The 9789-nt window shown below is 45.4% G+C and overlaps 2 protein-coding genes across 4 annotated transcripts; one reads left to right on the top strand and one right to left on the bottom strand.

The window, feature by feature from the left end:
- Positions 1–410: 410 nt before the first annotated feature.
- LPXB (lipid-A-disaccharide synthase B) lies at positions 411–6905 on the top strand. Of its 3 annotated transcripts, none has more exons than XM_048708577.2 (8): positions 411–633; positions 1947–2046; positions 2127–2232; positions 2342–2592; positions 3195–3273; positions 4923–5161; positions 5842–6068; positions 6269–6905. In XM_048708577.2, exons 1-8 carry the CDS (start codon positions 509–511, stop codon positions 6474–6476), a joined length of 1335 nt encoding a protein of 444 aa, XP_048564534.2. In that variant the 5' UTR covers positions 411–508; the 3' UTR covers positions 6477–6905. The 3 variants fall into 3 exon arrangements, with proteins under 3 accessions (XP_048564534.2, XP_048564533.2, XP_087403649.1); XM_048708576.2 differs by having other exon boundaries at positions 411–724; XM_087547523.1 differs by lacking the exon at positions 411–633 and adding an exon at positions 805–1770.
- A 495-nt stretch (positions 6906–7400) lies between these two features.
- On the bottom strand, positions 7401–8691 carry LOC125544813 (pathogenesis-related genes transcriptional activator PTI5). The gene has a single exon (XM_048708580.2). It carries the CDS (start codon positions 8113–8115, stop codon positions 7561–7563), a length of 555 nt encoding a protein of 184 aa, XP_048564537.1. The 5' UTR covers positions 8116–8691; the 3' UTR covers positions 7401–7560.
- Between the last annotated feature and the right edge of the window lie 1098 nt (positions 8692–9789).

Here is a 9789-nt window from a genome sequence, read left to right as displayed (position 1 = left end):
CGAAGGGCGTGTGTAGGTGTGTCTCCGACAGACCTTCACATTATTTGGTCGGTGTTGTATGTGGTGGACCAGCTGGGATCCAATCTTTATTCATATGTGTTTATGTGTTACAGATTGGATTTTTCTAATGCACACTCATTTTCATGATCGACGATTGTTGTTCTAGTGCATTTGTTCTTTAGAATCTTAACACGACGATTTTTTGATTGTCTATTATAAAAGTTTGTTCGATTCAGGTAAAAAAAAAGTGCACCTTCGGTTTAATGTTGTGTTCGTAGTCGTCGCTAAGTAGTCTACGGATCTGAATGTAATTTGCGTTATTTTTTAGCGTTGTTTCGTACTGACGTTTGATGCATAGATCGAAAATCCAAACAAATAAGCTCCTCGTTTTTTTTTTCAAGTCACTACTCCCGGGGAGTTTTTTCTAACCTTTCCTAACCCTTTCTGCCCTCCCCGGTTTTCCCTCCCGTCGGCGCCGCTCTGCTCCGCTGTGGCTGATGCTGTCACGATGGATCCCTGCCGCCGGGCGCCAGCGAGGGCTGCTGGCCAGGTTGGGCTCACGCGCTTATTCCTGCGGGAGGGTGTTCGACGCAGCGGTTCGGGACGGCGAACTTCGGGTGTTCGTTGTCGCCGGTGAGGTCTCCGGCGATTCGCTCGCTTCGCGCCTCATGGCGTCCCTCAGGAAGCTCTCCCCTGTTCCCGTTCGTTTTGCTGGCGTTGGCGGGTGTGGTTTAACCCCTGTTCCTACATTTTTGGTTCAGTTATCTGTGCTATTAAAGTATTTTTCAGTCTCAGTTTGAGCATTTTTTTCTGATGAAACGCCCCAGTTTGAACATTTGATAAATACTAGCTCTGAAACCACCTAACTTCATGCACTTTAAGCTTTATATTTGCCTTTTGATGTCAATGTTTTTTTCCCAATGAATGTTCATTTGTCCATACTCTTATAGATCTTCATTACACAGAAATGCTTCATGCAGTCAAGGTATTTTGGACTTGAAGGAGACTTGGAGGGGGGGGGGGGGGGGGGGGGGGTAGTTCTGGATTGCTTATTTGTTCCGTTCCGGAAGTGTTTACATGTTCAGATTATGTACTGTACATAGGACTAGGCTCCATTTGTAGTTCTTGCACGCTTAAACATCAAATTTGTGGGCATGGAGAGGGAAATGTGTTCCAGTGGATATTTTGTTCGGTGTCCAATTTTTAGTCAAGTGACAGAATGAGGGAAATTTTTATTTGTTAATTCTTGTTATGCTAGTTTGTGATTCTCTTCTAGGCAGTAGGTTCATCAGGTTCTTAAAGAAACAAGGACGAGTTCCTTCACTTTCTGGATTCAAGTCAGTCTTCAGTATTGGAGATGATGTAGAGAAACAGAAAGAAAATTGAAAAGACAACAGTTCTCTTGATACATTGTTTCCTTCTCTTCCATAGGGGAGCGTGAATAAGGAAGATTGGATGTGAATACAGGAAACATAACATTAGGGTTGCTTTATTTATTACTACCTCTGTAACTTAATATAAGACGTTTTTTGACTCTACGACAGTGTAAAAACCCGTCTTATATTTTTTACGGAGGGAGTATTATGTTTTTTATCTTCACCAGAAGAAAACAAAATGGAGGGTCAACTGCCATGTCGTGGAGTTGTCAGTCATCACCGTCATACAGTTATGATTGATCTCCTTGATGTATGCCCATACTATCTGCTCAAATGCCATTGGTTGATGTTTGCAGTCAGGAATTCCTTTGTGTTCCCTCTGTTTGGATGCAAAGTGAGTTCATTTTCATGTGTGTGCTCAACATATCCATGCATTAATTAGTTCAGCATTGTTGTAGCGTCATTTTACTTTCCATATGCACGCTTTGATCCAGTTCAAGCTGGATCGCATCATGTTGCAACTTTGATCTTTCATTTTTTTACTCACTAAACAGAATTTTCTCAATGCAGGGAATTAATGTGCAAGGAAGGGTTGCAATCACTTTTTCCCATGGAAGAAATTGCCATAATGGGTTTGTGGGAACTGCTGCCACACATATATAACGTCAAGGTGCATCTCTGGTGTGTCTTGTGCTTTGCTTTCTGTTTGTGTTCACTTGATTGTTGGTTATACTCGTTTTTATGTTGCAGAGAAAGATCAAGGATACTTTAGATGCTGCTATATTATTTCGGCCTCATGCTGTAGTTACTGTTGATTCAAAGGGGTTTTCGTTTCGCCTATTGCAGCAATTAAAATGTAAGGCTTTAAGTGGAATCATTTTTACCATACCACAATTTCATTCAAATACCTAAATTTACATTTATTTTTTCATGAGCAAAGATGGTAAGATTTTTCTTTTGTCTAGGTAGGTACAACCAAAAAGTTGATAGCCCTCTACATGTCCATTATGTTGCACCATCATTCTGGGCCTGGAAAGGTGGTGAAAGCAGGCTCTCAAAGTTGCATAATTTTGTGGATCATATGTTATGTATCCTTCCTTTTGAGGACGAAATTTGCAGGTTACATGGGTTGCCTGCTACATATGTGGGCCATCCCTTATTGGATGATGCTGCTGTCTTAAATGTGGCAGGGACTTCGCTTCAACATAAAAATGTGGTAGGGAATTGTGCGGCTTCATTAGTATCTGTTGCATAATGACCTTCTCCTTTGTTGACCATAGAATTATAGTCAAGGCGAGATCTCATCAAAAAATTGAAGTTCATTGGCTGTTGTCATTGATGGATAATAACGCCTATCTCCTTTGTTGAGAAAGGTGGCTCATATCCATTAGGACATGGAATGTGCATCTAAAGATTCCTATACTATTCCTGCCTAAACCTGGGTGTGGCCATAGAAATCCAAGGAGCTAAATCTCATCCAAAGCTAGGTAGAAGCAAGGGTTAGGGACTAGATTATACTTAGCACTATATTATTGTATAAGAAATGGATCTGAGGATCATGATCCTAAAAGGTTCAAGTGGGTTGTGAGAGAGCGGCATTCCCTTGTTTTCTTCTGAGATTGTGCAATGCTAAGAATAATGTTGACATGGAATGTTGTCTTCTCTTCTAGAAGTGACTAATCGATTTCAAACTGAATTGCTGATATCATGTAATTGAATTGTTAAGACTAGTACTTTTGAATTTTGTATATCTGTTTGATATCTGGGACCACCAACTTTACTCACAATATAGTTGTTTATGTCTATCAAATTTCATAGGACTCAGAATTATCTCCTGACATGTCCACGCGTCAACGAAGTGGTGAAGCTTTTAGACTGGAGCATGGGTTGTCTCCAGGTAATTAAATGTGTCATTCTTTGTGCCTTCTTGAATTCTTCTTGTGCACAAATACTAGATTGTTATGCCAATTATTATATCCCTTTTTGTGTTTTTCCTTCTTATATATATCAGATTGGTGAATTGTAATGTGTTGACTTTGTAATTGATGCATTTTATGAATTATCATCAAGGAAATATACAAACATGTAAGATAGGAAAATTCAGTTGCCAATAACTACTGGGAGGGCATGCTGTTTCATCTAGGTTTTAGAAACTAATACTACTGTTTTCCGAAAACTAACATGACGGTTGATGTATGCTAATGGTGCAACTTCAGATCTACAGATCGCTGTGGCAGTTTATTAACTTCCATTCAAATGTAGGCATGCTTGCACACTATCAATCCTTAAGGCTCAGTTTGTGATTGCTGAACTGTGATGTGCTTAACTTATTTTATAATCTGCTGGGAAAGATAGCCACATAAACAGGAAAAAGTTGTTACCGAAATTGTAAAGTAGACAAAAGCTGGTTGAAGAAACTATTATCATAATTGGCAGCAATGACAAACGCAACCTGAGTACCAACTGCCAGATGATTCATTACATAGTCAAATCTGTTTTACATGAGATGCAAAGGAGATGGCCAAATATTTTAGCACCTGCTTTTTCTTGTGATTTCATTTATCTTAATTTTAACTGCAAATATCAATCTGGTGAAACAAGGAACATAGCTAAAGCTGAAAAAGAACTATATAGAACTAGCCAACTGGGCCTCTTTAATTCGTAGGATTCTCAAAATGCGGGAATAGGAAAACATAGGAATAGAGTGTCATGTCCTCTTGTATCCTACGGGATTGAGAGAAGTGTTTGATAGCACAGGAAAAACAATGGAATTCTACAAAGAGCTTTGAGTGGATAGAAAGTTTCCTTCAAAATGTAGTACAGATGAATCCTATGGAAAAAATCCTAAGGATTCCAATCCTACGAATCAAATGACCATCATAGGAAAAATTCTGAAGGATTCAAATCCTTTAAAATTCCTATGAAATTCCTTTGTATCAAAGGAGCCCTAGGAGACAAATCAGACACTTGTATGGTCTACTATACCATCCATATATTATTAACATGATACACATTTATTTTTTGTTTTACACAATGGTAAAGCTGCTGCCTTTGTGACCATGAGGTCACGGGTTCAAGTCCTGGAAACAGCCTCTTGCAGAAATGTAAGGAAAGGCTGCGTACTAAAGACCCAAAGTGGTTGGACCCTTCCCTGGACCCTGCGCAAGCAGGAGCTACATGCACCGGGCTGCCCTTTTTTACACAATGCAAGGCCATAAAAATTTTCTGTCTGAATCATTAAATTTTTCTCGCCTAGAGTGCCGAGTAGCTAGAGTGCGCGTGTTGTTTGATCTTAATCCCGGTACTTGCTACCCAAGTCTAGTAATTGTTTGCTTCTCCTCTTAATGAAAAGAGGACAAACACTTGCTTGCACGTTCTCTAGGAAACATTTCTTGCCTTATCATATGCATCAGTAACAATTCATAGCAAGACATCATATCTGGATTTTGTGTTCTGGCATGATGCTAGTTTATTGACCGGTCTATAAATGATTGTTGTGTTATAAAAAGCATGTCTGTTTTCTAATGATAAATACTCCTCTGATAGATGCCACAATCTTAACCATGCTGCCTGGAAGCAGGATGCAGGAAGTAGCTCGTATGCTCCCAATCTTCTTTCGGACTGTGCAACATTTAAGTCACACTTTAAATGATCTGTCACTAGTCATCCCAGTTGCTCCACATCGGGATGTGAGGACCTATGTTGAAAATGTAGTTCGATCAGTGCCGTTTCCAGTGGTACTGATACCTGGGGGTTCACCAGAAAAAAGATATGGTGCATTCAATGTAAGGTCACTTCTTTTTCTAGTTAATGGCTTTATTTCTCTACCACCAAATTCACTCTTTGGATATTGCCATTTTCGAATGTGGATATTTTCACTCATTTGATGGATGTGAAGACTGTAGCACCATACCTTGCTAGCACACATATCATGTATTGCTGTTTGTTCCAAAAGGATTCATGTTACTACTGTCCCTTTACAGCTGTGCTGTGGCTATAACCCCAGACTATGATTGGTTAAGTTAGCATTAGCATTTTCATCTCATCTTATATAGGATCAAAATCTCTATGAAGAAAAATCTAGAGCACTGTTGATTACTGTAGCCACTGGATTGTCCCACGGACCCACACATTATATTCCAGCCATGATTTTATTCTTTTTTTCCCTAGGAAACGATTGTCTAATTATATTAAGAATTTAAGATACAGTGCTGTCTGTCAACAGTTATATTAGTTATACACAAATAGTGATTCTCTAAGTGTTCACTCTTTGTTTTTGAGACAGCATTTATTCCTTGGTTGGTAATGTTAAGGCTCCTCTGTTCAAACCAACCATTCCTTTGGTAGCGAAGTGTACTAACCCAATAGGGCTAGATTTGAAATTTATTAGACTTGATTGATTGTTAGTATGTGAAACTTATCGCGGCCAGAGTCTACTTTCCTAATATTCCTTTTTTTTTGGCAGGCTAGTAAAGCAGCATTATGTACCTCCGGAACAGCTGTCATGGAACTAATGCTAGCAAAGCTACCCTGTGTGGTGGCCTACCAAGCTCATTTCCTTACTGAGTGCTTCATCCACCTGAGAAAAAAGATAAACTTTATTTCTCTACCAAACATCCTTTTGGACTCTCCCATTGTGCCTGAGATCCTTTTTCGAGCGTGCACAGATAAAAATCTAGCTGCAAAACTAAGGTAAGTTTCCTTCTTCTAATCTACACCTTATATTTCCGTAAGTACAAAGGTAGCTTCTAGTTATGTGAAACGACATTCTCAATTAAGCATCAACATAATTGTGCTATATATTCATTTTAACCTGTTGGGAATATTCCATCTGCATTTCTAACTGTGGATTGGACCTCATCATATGTCTTATCTTATTTTGATTGGTCCAGCGAGGTTATCTTCAACGATGAAGTTCGTCAGCTGCAAGTTGGATCAGCTGAGCGAATGCTCCAGGTTCTCTACGAACCAATCAAGCGACGAGGCAATTTGTTTGCCGAGGAGTTGGGGGACTTGGGCTTGTCATCAGACGTCTACTCTCCCGGCACGATTGCAGCATTGACGGTGCTTTATATGGACAAAAATCGGCACCGGAATTGAGTGGGCTCTCTCAGTGGTGGATGAATGTTTCATCAGCTAGAGCGCCAGGGCAGTTGCTATTGGTAGGGGACTGTATTGGCTGCAACTGATGATTGATCGTTGGAGGAGCAAAGCAAATGGTTAGGTAAACTTTTTCGGTGTGGACTGATGTAGAGTTCGTGTCGTGTCAGCATCACAATATCGTTGTAGAAATTTCGAACGCATGTGCTCTGGTGGGTCAAATTGCGGGCCTTAGTCATAGAGAAATCCGGACTTCCTTTTTTTCTTTCCCCTTTTTCTTTTTTGCGGGTAAAATCCGGACTTCCGGAGTTATGTTTGGCAGAAACATCTCTTCCATGCGTGGATTTTTGTGGAGGGTACAGGGAGCATATGAGCTGGGGAACAAGTAACTTGAAGATATTTATATCCTGAAATCTGGCCGTTTGCTAATTTGATTCGTGCTGCTGTGCTTTTTAAGGCGGTTTTGTGATTATAAAGTGTATCAGATGATCAAATACAGTAACTCTGGCCATAGAGGATCATGGGCCAATGACGGAAGCACTGGTGCAGCCGTAGCCGGTGATCGTGTCACGGCTGAGCTCATGTACGCTGCGGGCCATGGGGCCGCGAATCTTCAATGGAAAATATTTCGGAGTGGCATTTTTAGTTTTGGTCCCCAAGTTGCCATCGTCATCTAGGAACACCAATTTGGTGGCTTTGTAGCCGATTTTTGTCTGCCAAGTGGGCGTGAGTGCATTTCATCGGTCACTAAACGAGTTCATGCAAGGAACTTTCAGGAGTGCAATGTTTGTCGACGGAATCTGTCGTCTCATTACCGGTTCACACAGTTCTCCAGATTTCGTCTTACACTTCGTAAAAATTTCAGATGAGGCTAGTAGTACTACTGTACAATTGATGATTGATATCTGTTGATAACCGTAGAGAGATCACCAAAATAGCACCCACGAAATGCAAATTGGTCCACCACAGACTACTACACCACGCATGAATGAACGGTTACAGAATCGGAATTCGGCCTAAACTAAGAAGCTGACAACACACAGCTAAGAGAGAGGAACAATCTGCGAGAGAACGCACGTAGCATTCACCTCGCCCCATCGGCGCCCCCGCGGCGCGCCCCGTCCGCCCCCACGGCCGGCGGGAAGTTGAGCAGCGCCTTGGCGCCGCGCAGGCGGAACGCGGCGCGGTCGTAGGCGACGGCCGCCTCCTCGGCCGTGCCGAAGGTGCCGAGCCACAGGCGCGTGCCGGGCCGCGACGGGTCCCGGATCTCCGCCGCGTACTTGCCCCACGGCCGCCGCCTCACCCCGCGGTAGTGCGGCCGCTCCGCGGCCCTCCCGGCCGCGCATGCCCCGCCGCCCTCGCTCGCGTCGGGGCTAGAGGCGGCAATGGCCCTCGCCGTCTTCGTCGGGGGAGAGGAGGAGGAGGGCGAGGCGGCGGCCACGGCGGAGGCCTCGCGGAGGACGTCGAGGAGGATCATGTCGAGGGAGTCGTTCTCGTTGAGCGGGAGGTAGGCGGCTGCACCGCCCAGCGAGAGGGACGTGTCCATGCCCATGCCCATGCCCATGGCCGCGCCCACCCGCGCAGGCGGAGCGCGCGCGCCGGGCGCGGCGAGGTGGTCGGCGCCGAGCGAGAGAGGCATGTCTGCGCGCGTGCGGGGCGTGGGGGTTTAGCTTGCTGCGCACACCCCGAGAGAGGTATATGTTGCTATTTACAGCAGCCCGGAGAAGGCGTCTCTGGCAAGACACTCTGTGCGCCGCAGGCGTCACGATTCTTGGGGAGGAAGGCAAGGCGGAGGAGGACAAAGAGAAACAAGGGAGTGTGGCGGACCCGTGGTGGGATTTGTCAAGCGACGAGCGTAGATCCCGTGACATAGATCGCCGTGGGAGTGCCACGCCATGGGACGGACGAGCAGCCAGGGGCCCCGGCGGGAAGAGTCGAAGTGTTGTTCTCGAAGGGACGGACAGGCAGGACAAAGGTTGCGGACTGGCTGAGGCCAACTCCACCGCGCGACCTATCCGGATGCGTCCGTTTAGGGTAGAACGGATGAATAGCGCGGTCCAACGTGCGGCCCCAAACGTACAAATATCCAGTTTTTGTCCGTTTTCGACCTATCTCTGGTCCAAACTTGTGCCGAGTTTGGGGTGAAGCGGACATCACGCGGACGGGCTCGCCGTACGCCCTTGTCCTCCCATGGCCCGCCTGTCAGGGACACTAGCAGCCCCTTCGCTTCCAACGCCTCCACCCCCTCTCCCCGCCCCGCCCCCCGCCGGCGCTGCCGCTATTCTCCGGTCGCCTCCTCACTGCGCAGGCCACGACCGTCCATACCAAACCACGTCTCGACATGGCCGCCAACACGACCGCGCTTTCGCCGTAGTTTTGGCCATCGACCAGAGGAGGTTTGGCCGTCGCCGTCGTAGCCAGTGGCAGAGGGGATACGGCCGCCGGTGACGTACCACTGCGGCCGCGGCAGCTTTCGACTAGAGCTCCAGAGCGGCCAGTAGTCGGCCGCCAACCACCCCTGCTGCGTCAAGGTGATCATCGCGGCCTCTTTGCCACCACGACCGCAAGGTTTTCGACACTTTGCCCACAAAGATATGGATAGTGAAGATGAGTTTTTCTTCCACCACTTCATTTGTTCATCGGACGATTCGTCGTTGGATGATGAAGATCTTGTGGTGGCTGCACTGGTCGTTCACGACCACATTCAACGGTAGCTTCGTCGGTGCAGGGGGTCACTCCATGGCCGTGCTCCCAACCTGAACCGCAACAGGGAGAGAGGCCACATCCTGCTCTATGCCGATTACTTTGCCAACACCCCGCTCTTCAAGCCGGGTAAAATTCCGTCGCCGTTTTCGAATGGCAAGGCATGTGTTCAATCGTATCCGAAAGGGAGTGGTTGCTCATGACCCATACTTCGAGTGCAAGACGGATGCCCTTGGCAAGCTTGGATTCTCCTCTTACCAGAAATGCACTGTCGGTGTCAAAACCGACGGATCTCGGGTAGGGGGTCCCGAACTGTGCGTCTAAGGCGGATGGTAACAGGAGGCAGGGAACACGATGTTTTACCCAGGTTTGGGCCCTCTTGATGGAGGTAAAACCCTACTACGTCCTGCTTGATTTATTCTTGATGATATGAGTATTACAAGAGTTGATCTACCATAGGATCGGAGAGGCTAAACCCTAGAAGCTAGCCTATGGTATGATTGTATGTTGTCCTACTGACTAAAACCCTCCGGTTTATATAGACACCAGAGGGGGCTAGGGTTACACAAGGTCGGTTACAAAGGAGGAGATATACATATCCGTATTGCCT

The sequence above is a fragment of the Triticum urartu genome, chromosome 3A, assembly GCF_056163025.1.
Source record: "Triticum urartu cultivar PI428250 chromosome 3A, HENAU_Tu73, whole genome shotgun sequence".
NCBI classification, from domain to species: domain Eukaryota; kingdom Viridiplantae; phylum Streptophyta; class Magnoliopsida; order Poales; family Poaceae; genus Triticum; species Triticum urartu.
Note: the sequence above shows the minus strand (reverse complement) of the source record. Positions and strands in the feature narration are given on the sequence as shown.